A 17,887-nucleotide genomic window follows, 5' to 3' on the forward strand; every position below is an offset into this window, starting at 1 on the left:
GGCGGCCTTCTAGTGTTTAGCAGCGTCCTGACCTCTACCCACTAGAGGGCGATAGCACTCCCCAAGTTGTGACAACCAAAAATGTCTCTGGACATTGCCAAATGTCCCCTGGTGGTGGTGGTTGGGGGGAATCTCCTCTTCTTGAGAACTACTACCCTCCGTTACACTGTCCTCGTGGAGGTGGTTGTACAAAGAGGGGCCGTTTCAGCTGGGAATTGAAGTCAGGTGTCGCACAGAGCAGGTAAGAGGCTGCCTCTATGCCACTGCAGTGGAGATCACTGGTTATCTACTGCTATCTACCGTCTGGTTCTCTAGTGACAAACTTCAGCTGGGCACATTGCTGCCAGACTAAAGACTACATTTCCCAGCCTTCTTTGCAGCTAGGTGTGACAACGTGACCACATTCAGCCAATTAGAGGTGATGTGGGCAAATTCCTAGCTGTGCCCTTGAAGGCGAGGGTCACGCTGCCCTTCACTGCCTTCTTTCTTGGTCTTGCTGCCTCGGATGTGGACCTGATAGCAACAAGATCTGGGAATCCTGGGACTCAATACCAGGGAGTCCCCATGTTGCCTGGTCTGCTTATGCTTGGATATTACTAGAGAAATCAATTTTCTTGTGGGTTAAGCCACTGTTATTTAAGAGTTTTGTTGAAGTGGCCAAACCTGCATTCTAACTACTACAGACACCTGAGCCAGCCACCGTGGGGAAGGAGAGAAGGCAGGAAAGGGGGAGAGAAGGATGTAAATGGAGGGACACAGGGTGTCTGGCTGGGTGAGCTTAGAGATGCTCAGGGAAACCTTCTGGGAAGGACTCTGAATTGGATCTTGAAGGATAAGAAAATGTGGAGGGGCCGGCCCGGTGGCGCAAGCGGTTAAGTGCGCGCGCTCCGCTGCGGCGGCCCGGGGTTCGCTGGTTCGGATCCCGGGCGCGCACCGACGCACTGCTTGGTAAGCCATGCTGTGGCGGCGTCCCATATAAAGTGGAGGAAGATAGGCACCGATGTTAGCCCAGGGCCGTCTTCCTCAGCAAAAAAGGAGGAGGATTGGCGGATGTTAGCTCAGGGCTGATCTCCTCACAAAAAAAAAAAAAAAAAAAAAAAAAAAAAAAAGAAAATGTGGAGATGCGGAGAAAGGGGGCAGGCACGCCAGAAGGGGCTGCAGCAGGGGCAAAGGGCTTGAGGAGAGACCGGGAAAGGCCTTGAAGGACAAAGAGAAGAAGACACACCAGAGGGGAGCATGGTGCCAAGTGGGGAACTTCACTAGGCAAACCGAACACAGGCGCAGGGATCCCGGAGGTCGTCGTGAGGCCTGGGGGTATCTGGAGGCTGGGATTGGAGGCAGAGAAATGGCTGGGGAGCCCTGGCCCCTCTCCAACTCAGAGGACCCACTCTGGGGCTGGCCCCTCACCCATGCCCCATGCCCCGTGCTAAGATGAGCACAGCTCTGCTGGGCCTGGGGTCTTGAAGTCTTCTTGCTGAGAGCTCCTCCAGCGGACAGCCAGGGCCAGCAGGAGTGCAGCCAAGGTCACTGCCTTCAGCCCCAGGACCACAAGTTTGAGCACAGACAGGAGGCCTGGGGGACACAGGGGAGAGCTCAGGGAGGACCCCTAGCGAGCCCCCAACAGCCCACACCTCAGTGCCCCCGTGGCGAGGTCGGGCCCAGCTGCTGTATAACCTCTGGGGCCACATCCTTTCTACACAGCGAGAGACCAAAGACCTCCCCTACCTCTGTCGTGGGCTGAAGAGGCTTTGCCCCGTATCCTACTTGTACCTTTAATCATCTTGACAGCATCCCTGACCTTTCATAATAGTAGAAAACTGCTTACACTTCTTGGCTGCTCAACTCTCTGCCCCAAATGCTGAGCTAAGCATTTCCTAATTGCCTAATATAATCCTCAGACTAATCTTGTGAGGTAGGGTATCTATCCAATTTGTATAGACGAGAAGACAGACCCAGAGAGGGGAAGGGATTTGCTCAGGGCCCTGTGTGTCAGAGAAATGATAGGACCGGGTGGTCTGGCTCTCAGGAAGGTGGGAGCAGGGTGAGCATCGGGGGGCTAACCTGGCCACCTCTATCCCTCCCCCCATTACCCAGTGCCCCTGAGTGTAGAAGGTGATGTGGCAGGCACAGTTCTGGGATCTCATTGGATCTGCACACAACCCCGTGAGGCAGGCTCTCAGATTCTTATTCCCTTTCTCCCCCAGTTCTTAAAGGAGGACACCAGAGATTCAAGGAGCAAGGCCACCTGCCCACAATCACACAGCTAGAAAGGGGCTGAGGCCGGGAGGCCTGGCTACAAAGCCTTGTTCTTCAGCACTATTATGCACAGTTTCACAGCATCCTCGCACTAAATCACGGGGAGCTCACTACCTCTCAAGCAAGACCGCCCACTGAACAGTTAGCACTGGCTGTTAGAAAGCCCTTTCTTTGATTGAGCTTTAACATGGTTCTCGGGGCTCCCAGTTCTGCAGTTGACATGGAGTCCTGGGAACTGTCTTGGTGGCAGATGGGCCCTAGAAGTTTGGGACTGCTCCCGTCCCACGGACAAGCCGTCTTTGCCCCCTTTGCCTGTGGGGGACTGGTTAACTCCACTGGAGGTGGGTACACTCACCTGATGGAAATATCCTGGCTGCACGTTCATTGATGAACTCTGTCTCTTGGGGAGAAGTGGGCTTTGCTGCAAAGGAGAGAGGTGGTCTCACATTCCCCTTTTCTTTCTCTCCTGCCACTTTCTGAGCTCCGTGCTAGGAGCTGGGGTCACCAAGATGAGTCTGCCGGTTTCTACCTGGAATGGGGGCTAGAAGTCAAACCCTGTAACTATGAAGGACTTGTTAGACCTGCTTGAGCATCTCTGGGGTAGACCTGTCTGACTCTTTGCCGTATTTGCAGCACCTAGTGCAGTGCAGGGCAGTCAGCAGGCATGCAATAGATGTTTGTTGAATCATTATTGATCTATAAAATGTTCTGGGGAGCCCAGAAGGGGGATCCCAGAAGGGGGAGCCCAGAAGGAGGAGAAATGAACTCTGCCTGGGAGAAGGAGAAGGTTTCACAGGGGAGGGTTATTTGTGTTGGGCCTTGAAGGATGAGTAGGAGTTCTCCAAAGAAAAGGAGAAAGCATTCCGGGGCAGAAGGAACAGCTTATATAAAGACTTGGAGGCTGAGAAGAGTTGGCTTTTTTTTTTGGACATAGTGAAAAGTTCCTTGTGGACCACCTCCCCCTCTCTCCCAACACCTCCTAGACCATACGTCTCACCTTTCACTCTCAGCCTGGTGCCCTGTATGGACAGGTATTGCCTGTTGAGTTTTCTCTGAAACTTTACGCAGTAGTAAGTGCCTGCATACTCAGTGGAGACGCCTCGCAGAAGAATGCTAAAATCGCTGTTGGAGGCCCGGACTGCTGTCACGTTGGGGTGGGAGATGCCTTCAAAGTTGTAAATGGCCTCCCAGCTCAGACCAGCCCCCCAAAACCACCTTATGGGTCTGGGGGGACCATCTCCAAGCACTGTGCAGTTCAGGAAGACAGTGTCTCCGGTGGTCGTCAGCACCAGCTCCTGGGGCTGGATGATCCAGAGGTCTGGCTCTGAGTCCCCAGCTCCTGAAGCCAAAGAGAGTTTCTTGTATTCCAGCTCTCCCTCCATCGTCCATTCATTTCCTCCCTCATATCTTCCCTCCCTTCCCCCCGATTTCTTCACTCACCCACTCCCTTCCACATTCCCTCATTACTCACTAGCTGATTCACTCAGTAAAGAAGTTCTCAGCACATACTGTGTGCTGATGCTAGAATCGGGGAAAATGAAGCTCAGCAAGACACACAAATGTCCTGCCCTGAGCAAGCTTCCAGTCTGGTGGTGGAGATGGTCCAGAAAATCCCCCTGAGGTTGGAAACCCAGAGGACTGCAGGACCGCAGTGAAGGCACCTGTCACAGCTCAGAAGGAGTCAGAGAAGCCATCCGGAAACACTTGCATCAAGTTAAAATGAACCCCTCGCCACACACACGTGACTGTGGATAAAGGCGACTAATGCAGGGAGATAGAGCAGAGCAGGGTGCTGTGAGCTGCGTGGCTGATACTCACCCTTCATAAGCATGAGGTGCCCTCATCCAGCTTGTTTTCTGAGTGCTCACTCAAGCCGTCAAACCTCACAGAGTGGTAGGTTCCAGCATGCTCCCTGGTGACAATGTGGATATAGATGGAATAGTCACAATTAAGTGGCTCCAACGTCCTCTGGATCAGGGGCGTCACCCCGGGGAAGATGCTGTGTTTGAAGTTATAAATTTCCTGCTGGTCCTGATTGCTCGCCTTGACCCATTTTATCATGTCATCAAGGCAGGAGCCGACTAAAGTACACCTCAGTAGGAGCATCTCACCTTCTGCCACCAGCACGGGGCCCTTGGGCTGCTGCACCTGCCACTCATGCCTGTTGCTTTGCTCAGAGGCTCCTACGACAGGGGAAGAAAGGCTTGGGGTTGGGCAGGAAGGACTTGGTGCTCTAAGAGGCAAGCTTAATATAAACCAGTCATTAGCTGGCCGAGAAGAATGGCTCAGGACACTCAAAGGGTGTTGTTGGAGAGGGAAGTGAACGAGCAGATGAGGCAGCTTGCTGGAGAGAGGGAACAGAGCTATCAAAGGGAGAACTTACAATGATAGACGGCACTTGAGTGCTCACACATGCCAGGCACTGCATGTATTATCTCATTTATTCCTCTTAACACTGCGATGAGGTGGGCTGCATCATCTTCATTTTACAGCAGAAGACACTGAGAGCCCAGAAAGGTTAGGCAACCTTCCCGGGATCACTGTTTATTAGGCTGAATTGTTCCCCTCACCCCCAAATTCATACGTTGAAGTCCTAATACCCACTACCTCAGAATGTCATTGCATTTAGAGACAGGGTCTTTAAATAGGTAATTAAGTTAAAGTGAGGTCACATGGGTGGGTCCTAATCCAATATGACTTGTGTCCTTATAGGAAGAGGAGGTTCAGACACAAACACACACAGAGAAAGACCATGTGAAGACATAAGGAGAAGACGGCCATCTACAAGGCAAGGAGAGAGGCCTCAGGAGAAACCAAGCCTGCTGACACCTTCATCTTAGACTTCTAGCCTCCAGAATTATGAGAAAATTAATTTCTCTGCTTAAGCCAGCAGCCTGTGGCAAACTAACTAAAGCCTTGTTGTGGGAGCCTTAGCAAACTAATACATCAACCAAAAGGAACGTGACAGAGCCTCAGTTCAAACCCCGTTTTTCCAGTCCCTGCTCTTAACCCTCCAATGTATCACATAAAGTTTATGTGATGTGGTGTTCAGTGTAAACACCCTCCCTGCCTCCTGTGACTCCTTCAACAAACTGCAACGCTTGTTGATGCGTTGTGAAGTGGGTCTATTTTGGGGATAGGTTGATCTGTTGAGTTTGGCCTCAGACTGGGCACAGAGAAAGAGGGCTGAGGCCACCCAAGGAAGTTCTTCTACACCTGGGTTATGAACATGATCACAAGTACCTCCTCCAAGAACCTCATGAGGTGAATGCTATTACTATCTCCATCTTTGAGATGAGGAAAGTAATGCTCAGAGAGGTGAAGAAACCCGAGGTGAACCATGTGTTCAGTAGGTGCCATAGCCAGGATTTGAACTCAGATCAGTGACTTAGGGTTCTGCTCAACACAAGGTCATCAGCTTTGTGCCCTGAGTTTCCCTCGGTTTGTGCTCCCATCAGGCCTTGTGCATAACTCGGTCTCACTCCAAGACATGAGTTTGCAGTATATTATGGTGTTTCTCAGTTGCGAGTGAGGTAGGGAGGAGGGAGGTGAAGCAAACATTCCCTTCTAGGAGGATCTGGGGAAGGATTGTGGAATTCTAATGTCTTTTCCTGCTCGTCTTCAGCCAGGCATGTGTGATATGGCCACTAAGTGCTGCCTCACAGTTGTGACCAAGTGATGCCCCAGGTTAAACTCCAGGGCTTCCTCTTGCCCATAGTGTCCTTAGTTCCAAGAAGTTCGGCGACTCCCACCTCCAAATACCATTATTTGAGTCGGTCAGGTCTGTTCTCTCCCATCCTTTCTGATGGTTCTTTCCCTGGCCTCAGGTAGTTTCCTCATACACATGCACTGAACAGTGCCCATCACACAGCACAGGGCTGAGAATAGCACCTGTTCCCACCTGCCCCCTGGAAAACCTCATGATTGACAGGGAAATGGGTAGACTACCCAGATAGAAGTGCTCTGGTCCCACCTAGCAAATCTGAAAAGCAAAATCTCAAAACGGTAAAAAATAATAGTATTCTATCATGAGGCTTATAACACGTGTAAAAGTAAAGTTAAGACAACAACAGAATAAAGGCGGGGTGGGGGGGAATGTTAGTATACAATCTTAAGGTTCTTACACTATATGAGAAATGATATGATATCACTTAAAGGTAGAGGGTGATAAATTAAAGATGTATTCAGTCGTCCCTTGGCATCCTCGGGGGATTGGTTCCAGGACCCCTCACAGATACCAAAATCCAGGGACGCATAAGTTCCTTACATAAAATGGTGCAGTATTTGCATATAACTTACACACATTCTCCTGTATGCTTTAAATCATCTTTAGATTGCTTATAATACCTAATACAGTGTAAATACTATGTAAATAGTTGTTATACTATGTCGTTTAGGGAATAATGTCAAGAAAAATAGTCTGTACATGTTCAGTATGGACACAACCATCGTAGGCCTTTCATCTGCAGTTGGTTGAATCCACGGATGCAGAACCCGAGGATAGGGACTGTACTATAAATCCTCAAACAACCACTAAACTACAAAATAAAGAGTTATAGCTAATAAGTCAATAAAGGAGATAAAATAGCATTATAAAAATATTCAATTACCAAAAGAAGAGAGAAAAAGAGAAAAAGGGAACAAAGAACAAATAGGAGGGTAATAGATTTAAACCTAATCATATTAAAAATTACTTTAATGTAAATGGTCTAAATATCCTAAGTAAAATTTTATCCTAAGAGATTGTAAGATTGAATAAAAAAGAAAGACCCAACTATGTGTGGCCTACAAGAAACGCACTTTAAATATAAAGGCGCAAATATATATAAAGGTGAGAGTTAAAAGGAAAATGATGGAAAAAGATATAGCATACCAACATTAATCAAAAGGAAACTGGAGTGGCTATATTAACATCGGATAAAATAGATTTCAGAGCAAAGAATATCTCCAGGAATAAAGAATGTCATTTCATAGTGATAAAGGAGTAAATGAATCAAGAAGACATACAAATCCCAAACATTTATGTACCTAATAACAGAAATTCAAATTACATGAATCAAAAACCAATAGAACTGTAGGGAGAAATAGATAAATCCACAGTTTGAGATTTCAATATCCTTCTTTCAATAGTCAATAGAACAAGTAATCAGGAAATCAGAAAGAATACAGAAGACTCGAAAAATGCTATGAACTAAGCTTAATTGACATTTGTAGAGTACTATACCCTCAAATAACAGGATCTACAGTTCTTTTCAAATGCACAAGAAACATTTACCAAGATAGAGCATATTCTGAGTCATATAAACTCTCGATAAGTTTAAAAGAACTGAAGTAGTGAAAAGCATAATCTTTGACTACAGTGGAATTAAATTGGAATCAATAAGTGACAGATGCCTAGAAAACGCTGGATATTTGAAATCTAAATAATACACTTCTAAATAACACATGAGTCAAAGACAAAATAAAAGGGAAATTAGAAAGTATTTCGACTTGAATGAAAATGAAAACACAACATTAAAATTTGTGGGATGCCATTAAAGCAGGGGAAAATTTATAGCTAAATGCCAATATTAGGACTTAAGTGATCTGATCTTATGTTTTCCACCTTAAGAAACTGGAAAAAAGAGCAAATTAAACCCAAAGTAAGTAAAAGAAAGGAAACTACAAAGATCTGAGTGAAAATCAATAAAATAGAACACAAAAAACAATAGAGCAAATCAATGAGAATAAAATCTTTGAGAAAATCATTAAAATTGATAAACCTCTAGCCATACTGAACAGCGAGAGAGAGAGAGAGTGAGAGATTACTAATATCAGGAAAGAGAGAGGTGACATCAGTGTATTAAAAGGATAATAAGGGAATATTATGAACAAGTTCACGGCTATATAACTTTGACAACATGGACAAATTCCTTGAAAAACACAAACTACCAAAGTTACCTCAAGAAGAAATGGATAACGTGAGTAACCCTATTATCTATTTAAAACATTTAATTTGTATTAAAAACCTTCCCACAAAGAAAACTCCAAGCCCAGATAGCTTCGCTAGTGAATTCTACTGTACATTTAGACATGACACCAAAATCATGATCCATAAAAGAACAAGTTGATAAATTGGACTTCATAAGAATTAAGAACTTGTGCTGTTCAAAAGACACTTGTAAAAGAATGAAAAGACAAGCCACAGAGTAGGAGAAAATCTTTGCACAGCATATATCCAATAAAAGGTTTGTAACCAGAATATGTAAAGAACTCTCAAAACTCAATAAAAGGAACACAATTTAAAAATGGGAGTTGAACAGTCACTTCAAAGAGGATCCATGTGAAAGATGTTCAACATCAATACACATGAGGGAAATGCAAATGAAAACCACAGTGAGATCTTACTACGCACCCAGTAGAAGGACTAAAATAAAAGAGTGACCATACCATGTGTCGGTGAGGATATGGAGGAAATGTCATCCCTGTACACTGCAGATGAAAATGTAAAATGGTACAACCATCTGGAAAAACAGTTTGGCAGTGTCTTAAAAAGTTAAACATACACCTACCATATGTTCCAGTCATTTTCTTCTTAGGTATTTTCCCAAGAGAAATGAAAGCATATGTCCACACACAAGCTTGTACATGAATGTCCATAGAAGCTTTATTTGTAATAGCCTCGAAATGCAAACAACTCGAATGTCTGTCAACAAGTGAATGGAACAACAAACTGGCTTATCCATACAGTGGATAGAAATGAAAAGAAACGAACTATTGATATGTATAAAAACATGAATGAATCTCAAAATAATTGTGCTGAGTAAAAGAAACCAGACAAAAAGGAGTACCTACTGTATGATCTCTGTTGTATAAAGTTCTAGAAAATGCAAACTAATCTTTGGTGACAAAAAGCACATAAGTGGTTGCCTGAGGGGGAGGAGGAGTGGAAACAATGAATCACAAGGATATTGTTGGGAGTGTTGTAAATGTTTATCATCTTGATTTTGGTGTTGAGTCACAAGTGTGAAACATATCCAGTGCCCCCCAAATGTAACAAATTGTACATGTTAAATATGTACAATTTATTATATGTCAATTGTACCTCAATAAAGCTGTTAAAAAAAAGGAAAAAAATTCATGAAGATGAAGCCTGCGAGCGTGTAATGAGAAACGGAGAACTCATGGCGAAGAGGCAGTGGGAGGAGGTGATGACTCAGAAAGTCCCAGCGGGGGGCGAGTTTGGGAACTTGAGACAGCAGGGAGGACACAGGAGCCTGGAATAAGGCCCCGTGCCCCACAGCCCTTGTCCTCCCTCTCCCCTTCTCAGTTCCCCTTCCATGTTGTCACATGGACTTTGGGAAATGTCTTGGGTACCTTGTCTGTGGAGCTGGACCAGCCCCCTCCCCGCAGCTCTGGGATGCCTTCTCATCTATTTTCTATCTGCGTGCCCTGCCTTTCATGATCCCTGCTGAGGGGCTCCCTTTTGGAAGCCTGGTAGAAAATCAATATTTTTCAAACATATTTGATCCTGGGGGGTTTAGATATATGATTTTCTAGCATAGTGCCTAACACATAGTAGACACTCAAAAGTATTTGTGGACTGCATGACTAGGAATTTTGATTCACATTTTACAATTGAGGAAACCAGCTCAGAGAAGCAAAGTGGTGCTCCAAGTCGCAGCCAGTCAGTGACGGAACATCCAGGTCTGACCCCACACCTGGGTCCTACCAGGGCCTCTCCTGGGGTGACCACCCTGGAGGACCCAAGGTGTGATGAACAGAATCTGGATCTCAGGAGGGCCTGGGGCAGGGACCCAGATGGGCAGGAGATGGAATGAGCTGATTGAGAGCCAAGCATCTTGCCTGGTGGATCAGAGAATTCTTGGTTCAGAGGCTGAGCTGTACCCAGGAGCTCCAAGACTCAGGAGTTAAACCAGCCTGACCCTGACTTAGAGGAGACCTGGGTATGATAATAATAATTGCCTGCAGTTACTAAATCTTTACAATGTGCTGGGTGCTTATAGGTATTATCTCGTTGAAACTCTAAACAAAGTCGTGAGGTGGGTCCTATGATTAGCCCCATTTTACAGAGGGGAAAAATAGAGGCTCAAAGAGAAGTTACTTAAAGCAATCAGTGGTCTGTAAAACAGGAATAAAAATATGATTGCTTGTGTAGGGTGGAGTAAGCACTGTACAAGCTACCGTCATTCTTTTTTAGGTTAACTTGGTATTTTCCAGAAAAAAAAGAGGAAGATCAAGTTTCAGTGCTTCCTTCCCTCCTTCCTACTCTGGGTGGTCCTGGGTGCAGAGGAAGCTGAAGATTCTTTCTGGCGCAGGATGGTGGGCTTTGGTGTACTGTCTCGGGGTCTGCGGTCTGCCAGGAGGAAGCGATCTGGCCTGGTCCCTCAGCACTTTGCACTGGGTCTGCTGAGGTGGCTGGTCCTGTCCGGCCATCTGGGACCTTGCATCGGCACCACTGCTAAATACCATTGCTCCTTCTACTTGTTCTCCAGTTGAGGAGACCCAGGTATTGGAGCCTCTTTGAATTGACCACAGGCCTAGAAAGTTCCAACAGACCCTCAGCACCTCCAGGTCATCCTTCCAGGGGAACTTCTGAATCACATGCTTATCTGTGTGGATTCCTTTCTCAGCTATTTCTTTTCTTCTCAAGAAAAATTAATTTTAGTTATTTTAATAGGTAAGGCATTGTAATGGTGAGCTATTGCTGTATAACAAACCAGCCCAAAAGGCTGTGGTTTAAGACAATAACCTTTTCTTTAGTTTGTGATTCTCTGGGTTGATGATTTTGTCTGGGCTCAGCTCTGTGTCTCTTCTCAGCTGGTTTGACTGGGATTGCTCATGCATTTGAGATTAGCAGCAGGTTGGCTAGGTAACTCTGCTACTGGCCTTGGTTGACTGTCACCTGGGCCACCTCAGCTCTCCTCCATGGGTCTCTCACTCTCCAGGAGGCTAGTCTGGGCTTGTTCACATGAGACAGGCAGTTCTGAGAGAGAGCAGAAGTTGCAAGGTGCAATGTCACTTCTACCACATTCTTTTGGCCAAAGCAAGTCAGGAGATCAGAGCAGAGTCAAGGGATGGAATACAGACTTTGCCTCTGATGGGAACAGCTGCAAAATCAGATTGCAAAGGGCGTGGATACAGGGAAGCTGTAAAGAATTGTGGACATTTTGGTAATTCATCTACCATGGGCATCCACGGGGTTCAGAATTCACAGGATTCAAAGTCTCCTTCATAAGGTTCCCAGATATTACCTTCCTCAGGGTTAACCATAGTCACCAGTTTCTGGAGATATTCAATTCTTCCACTATCTCTGATCTATTGCTCAGAAGCCAGGTTGGACCTGGCCCCTCGGTGAGGTGTGTGACCTCCTGGACACCCTAGGAAGCCAGGCTATGATCCCTTCTGCTCTAGGAATCTCTAAACATACCCGGGTTTCTATACTCCGTTGCCGCGCCACCCCAGAGTTTTGACCCCAGGGAGTGGGTGTGCCAGAACCCTGGCATCTCAACTCTTGGCCTTCTCCCCCTTTTTATGGCCACCCTCACCAAATCATAAGGGGAGGCATTCCCTTCTTTCCTTCTGTAGGGACTTTCCTAACCTCAGCCCTCTTCTGAGCAGATGGTCTCCTCTGTTCTAGCTGGAATCTCTCCAGCCATCTCCTCAGGCAACAAGCCTCAGTCTCCAGCTTTGAAGGAAACAGAGCTGCACTGGAGGGAACTAGACTACTGTGAGAGGGAAATGCACATGGAAGTACTTACAAAATATCAGATCTGTCCTGCTCATCTGTAAAATGCATGCCATGTGATAGCATGGGGGGCACTGGCTCCTGGTAATGGTTCAGTGACCAGGAGCAGTGATTCTCCTCCTCATCAGTGGGCTTGGTTGTTGCGGGAACCGCGGTGACTGTCACTAGCTTGAGGAATCAGCCTAAGCTGTTTTCGGCAGGGGCACCTGAGATATAAATAAAACACAAGTCTACACCTACATGGGCTTTTTTCCCCCGCCTACAGAAATGGAACTGTGTTGAAACAACAGCTTCTTCCTTGTTTACCACAAAATGGAAAACACAGTAAGCAAGTCTAGGGAAAACATTCAACTTCACCAGCAATCAAATAAATACTAATTTAAAAAACAGCAATACTGGTGTTTTTGCAGTTGGCATTTATCTCCATTCTTTCTCTGTTCTGCTCTTTATTGGAGGGCCTGAAAGCCTGGGAACCACATTTTCCAGAACTCCTTGCCAGATTTGCTCTGGATTAGGTTCTACAGAGGAGAGGTGCTTGTATTAGATTTGGAAGGTGAATGAGAGGGAGAGGCATGATTGCTCCTCTGGAAAAGGAGAGGAGCAGATGTGTGGGCATCAGTGGATGGCAAATGTGAGGTTTTGCAGTGGACCCCACACCCTTCTGTCAGTCACCTGCAAATCACAGGCAGCTGTGGTCACTGGTGGTGGGTTTCTGTAAGTCTTGAATATTCCTGATTCTCTGAGAGCTGGCAGTGAACTGGGGAGCTGAAGCAGTCAGGATTTCCAGTGGTCTGTAAGCACCAAATCCCACAACTCGCAAGAGAACAGAGCAGGAATGCACGACTTTTTATGACCTAATCTCGGAATTCATCTAGCATCATTTCTGCCATTCCTTCCTTTAGGGGAAGCATTTAGTTTCTCTTTAAAGCCCCTAAGGTCCTTGAACCTGACTTACTGCTCTTTGCAACTTGCCTGCTCCTGTGGTTTGGTTTGCCTTTCTTGTTCACTTTTGATATTTTGTGTCAAATTCCGTGACATGCTTTATGGTGTTGTTTTAAATTTTTTTTGAGATATGACTTACATACTACTGCACAAGTATTATGCGTGGCTCACTGAACTTTTAAGTTTCTTATGTCTGAATACACCGGTGTAATCACCACCCCAGGACATAGAAGGTTCCTTCTCACTCCTTCTCATTCAATCTCTGGCCCCATCAGCAACCACCAATCTGATTTCTATCACCATAGACTGGTTTTGCTGGTTCTTGAATTTCATATAGAGTCATGCAATGACTGTTGTCTGGCTTCACTCATTCGTCTTAAAGTTTTTTTTGTGTTTGTGTGGGTTCTTTTTTCTTTATTGTGGTAAAAAACCCCATAACATTAAGTTTACCATCTTTTATTTTTATTTTTATTTTATGTTTTTATTTTTATTTTTTTATTTTAAATTTTTTGTTAACAGCAACATTGGTTTACAACATTGTATAAATTTCAGGTGTACATCATTATACTTCTATTTCTGCATAGATTACATCATGTTCTCCACCCAAATACTAATTACAACCCATCACCACACACACGAGCCGAATTATCCCTTTCGCCCTCCTCCCTCCCCCCTTCCCTTCTGGTAACCACCAATCCAATCTCTGTCTCTATGTGTTTGTTTATTGTTGTTATTATCTACTACTTAATGAAGGAAATCATACGGTATTTGACCTTCTCCCTCTGACTTATTTCACTTTGCATTATACCCTCAATGTCCATCCATGTTGTCACAAATGGCTGGATTTCATTGTTTCTTATGGCTGAGTAGTATTCCATTGTGTATATATACCCCATCTTCTTTATCCATTCGTCCCTTGATGGGCACTTAGGTTGCTTCCAAGTCTTGGCCATTGTGAATAATGCTGCAATGAACACAGGGGTGTGTGTATCTTTACACATTGGTGTTTTCAAGTTCTTTGGATAAATACCCAGCAGTGGAATAGCTGGATCATATGGTAGTTCTATCCTTAATTTTTTGAGGAATCTGCATACTGTTTTCCATAGAGGCTGCCCCAGTTTGCACTCCCACCAGCAGTGTATGAGAGTTCCCTTCTCTCCACATCCTCTCCAACACATGTTGTTTCCTGTCTTGTTAATTATAGCCATTCTGATGGGAATGAGGTGATATTTCATTGTAGTTTGGATTTGCATTTCCCTGATAGTTAATGATTTTGAACATCTTTTCATGTGTCTGTTGGCCATCTGTGTATCTTCTTTGGAGAAATGTCTGTTCTTTTCCCCATTTTTTAATTGGGTTGTTAGTTTTTTTTGTTGTTGAGATGCATGAGTTCTTTATATATTTTAGAGATTAACCCCTTATCAGATGTATGGTTTGCAAATATCTTCTCCCAGTTGTTAGGTTGTCTTTTTGTTTTGTTGATGGTTTCCTTTGTTGTGCAGAAGCTTTTTAGTTTGATGTAGTCCCATTTGTTTATTTTTTCTATTGTTTCTCTTGCCCGGTCAGACATGGTGCTTGAAAATATGTTGCTAAGACTGATGTCGAAGAGCGTACTGCCTATGTTTTCTTCTAGAAGTTTCATAGTTTCAGGTCTTACATTCAAGTCTTTAATCCATTTGGAGTTAATTTTTGTGTATGGTGTAAGGTAAGGGTCTACTTTCATTTTTTTTGCATATGGCTATCCAGTTTTCCCAACACCATTTGTTGAAGCGACTGTCTTTTCTCCATTGTATGTTCACGGCTCCTTTGTCGAAGATTAGCTGTCCATAGATGTGTGGGTTTATTTCTGGGCTTTTGATTCTATTCCATTGATCTGTGTGTCTGTTTTTGTGCCAGTACCATGCTGTTTTGGTTACTATAGCTTTGTAGTATATTTTGAAATCAGGGAGTATGATACCTCCAGCTTTGTTCTTTTTTCTCAGGATTCCTTTAGCTATTCGGGGTCTTTTGTTGTTCCATATAAATTTTAGGATTCTTTGTTCTATTTCTGTGAAAAATGTTGTTGGAACTTTGATAGGGATTGCATTGAATCTACAGATTGCTTTAGGAAGTATGGACATCTTAACTATGTTAATTCTTCCAATCCAAGAGCATGGAATATCTTTCCATTTCTTTGTGTCTTCTTCAATTTCTTTCAGCAATGTTTTATAGTTTTCCGTGTACAGCTCTTTCACCTCTTTGGTTAAGTTTATTCCTAGGTATTTTATTCTTTTTGTTGCAATTGTAAATGGGATTGTATTCTTAATTTCTCTTTCTGCTATTTCGTTGTTAGTGTATAGAAATGCAACTGATTTTTGTATGTTGACTTTTTATCCTGCAACTTTACCGAATTCGTTTATTACTTCTAAAAGTTTTCTGGTGGATTCTTTAGGGTTTTCTACATATAAAATCATGTCATGTGCAAATAGTGACAGTTTCACTTCTTCCTTTCCAATTTGGATCCCTTTTATTTCTTTCTGTTGCCTGATTGCTCTGGCTAGGACTTCCAGTACTATGTTAAGTGGGAGTGGTGACAGTGGGCATCCTTGTCTGGTTCCTGTTCTTAGAGGGATAGCTTTTAGTTTTTCACCATTGAGGATGATATTAGCTGTGGGTTTGTCATATATGGCCTTTATTATACAGGAGGCCTTTATTATTACAGGAGCACCCAATTGTTTCAAACTTTGGAAGGTGGGACAAACCCCCTATGTGGGTCTTTGAGAGGCACAAGTCTTCTGCAGCTGACAAGCCCTGCCGCCCACAGGTCCACACACACAGTCAACACAGTCCTGCCCCGTGTGTGTGCCCCCACCTCCCGAAGTGGACCCAGTTTCTCCACAGCGGGAGCCCCACACACTCCACCACTGCCCCACACTCTCCACCCGCTGCTTGTGAACGCCCTGCCCCTCTGAAGTGGGCTCAGTTGCCAGGCTGCAGAGAATCCAGTCACCAATCTATGCAGGCCCACAAGTTGCCTGAGGGCTTGTTGTTGGGTGGGGCCAGTCTCTAGGGTGGGCTGCCTGCCCTGGCTGAGCTGGATTAAATCGGTGCTCTAGTGGGTTGGGCAGACCCTGGGCTAGCAGGCCTCTGGGAGAACTCCAATGGCGTCTGTGTCAGCACGCCTACACCAGGCCACAACAATGGCTGCTGCCAATGTCCCAGTCCCTGGAGAGGTCTCACCTCTCACCAAGATGCACACAGGGCCTATCAGGTGAGTCTCTTTTCAGCAAAGCACTATGCACCTTTCTTTCTGGTGATTTTAGAATGCTTTCTGAAACGGGTGAGTTTGCGTGTGGGCCCTTTAAGAGCCAGTTTTAATTTCTTTGTGAACCAGCTTTTCTGGGGGTACTCCCCAGTGTTTTAGTAGCAGGCAAAGTCAGATATTATGCCACTGGTCTCGATTGTGCTGGGTCCACAAAATGCCTACAGCGGGGGAGCTCCCTGGCTCAGTGCCCCATGCCTCCAGGGAGGCTGCGTACCTTTGGGCTGCTCCCCGGTGGCCGTGAAGCTGGCGGCTTGTGAAGGCTGCGTTTTTTCTCTCCAGAAGGGAGTTTCTGCCTCTTCCACCTCAATTGGGATTGTCCGTTGTTGCAGGAGTTCCTCTTATCCAGTTTTCAGTTCTGTCTCAGGGGTAATTTTTCCACAAGTAGTTGTAAATTGGCTTTGTCTGCAGGAGGAGGTGAGCTCAGGGTCTGCCTACGCCGCCATCTTGACTTCTCTCCCTAAATTTACCATCTTAACCATTTTTAAGTGTCCAGTTCCATAGTGTTAAGTATATTTACATTGCTGTGCAACAGATCACTAGAGCTTTTTTCATCTTGCAAAACTGAATCTCTGTACCCACTACACTCTAATTCCCCCTCTCCCTAGTCCTTGGTACCCCCACTTTACCTTTTGTTTCTATGATTTTGACTACTTTAGATAGTAATATGAGTGGAATGGTATAGTATTCGTCCTTTTGCTGGTGGCTTATTTTGCTTAGCATAATGTCCTTGAGGTTCATCCATGTCATGGCATGTGATGAGATTTCCTTCTTTTTTAAGGCTGAATAACATGTTGTTGTGTGGACATACCACATTTTCTTTATCCATTCATCTGTCAGTGGACATTTGGGTTGTTTCCATCTCTTGTCTATTGGGAATAATGCTGCGATGACCATGAGTGTGGAAACATCTCTTCGTGATCCTGCTTTGAGTTCTTTTGGATATATACATTGGGATTGCTGGATCATATAATAGCACTATTTTTAAGTTTTTGAGAAACCGCCATGCTATTTTCCATTTTCCATTCCCACGCACGGTGCACACAGTTCCAGTTTCTCCACATCCTAGTCGGCACTTGTTATTTTCTGCTGTTTTTTTTTTTTTTGTGAATTAGTTCAAATATGTACCTGAAACATTTTATTCTGATCACACAAAGTGCATGTAGAACAGAGAAACCTTATGAATGATTAAAACCTATGATTTTACTATTTTATGTTAATCTATAAATTCCGATTTTAATGATGTTCTCAGACAGTTAAATAGATAATTATATGCCTCTCAATTTCCTAGTGAAATATCTTTCATAGTTTGCATTTTATTTTATTTTATTGTTTTTTTATTTTATTTTGTGTTTTTTAAATTTTTTGTTTATTGCAGTAACATTGGTTTATAACATTGTAAAAATTTCAGGTGTAAAAATTTCAGGTGTACATCATTGTACTTCTATTTCTGCATAGATTACATCATGTTCACCACCAAAATACTAATTACAAGCCATCACCACACACATGTACCGAATTATCCCTTTCACCCTCTTCCCTCCCCCCTTCCCCTCTGGTAACCACCAATCCAATCTCTGTCTCTATGTGTTTGTTTATTGTTGTTATTATCTACTACTTAATGAAGGAAATCATACGGT

The 17,887-nt window shown here is 44.5% G+C and overlaps 1 protein-coding gene across 1 annotated transcript in view; it reads right to left on the reverse strand.

Moving 5' to 3' along the window:
* Positions 1-1,130: 1,130 nt before the first annotated feature.
* Positions 1,131-17,887, reverse strand: part of SIRPB2 (signal regulatory protein beta 2) — a 33,930-nt gene continuing 17,173 nt past the window's right edge. The window contains 4 exon segments of the mRNA XM_058562193.1: positions 1,131-1,572; positions 2,612-2,677; positions 3,254-3,592; positions 4,071-4,439. Coding sequence (XP_058418176.1) covers positions 1,427-1,572; positions 2,612-2,677; positions 3,254-3,592; positions 4,071-4,439 — 920 coding nt within the window. The 3' untranslated portion in view covers positions 1,131-1,426.

Source organism: Diceros bicornis, chromosome 19 (assembly GCF_020826845.1).
Source record: "Diceros bicornis minor isolate mBicDic1 chromosome 19, mDicBic1.mat.cur, whole genome shotgun sequence".
NCBI classification, from domain to species: domain Eukaryota; kingdom Metazoa; phylum Chordata; class Mammalia; order Perissodactyla; family Rhinocerotidae; genus Diceros; species Diceros bicornis.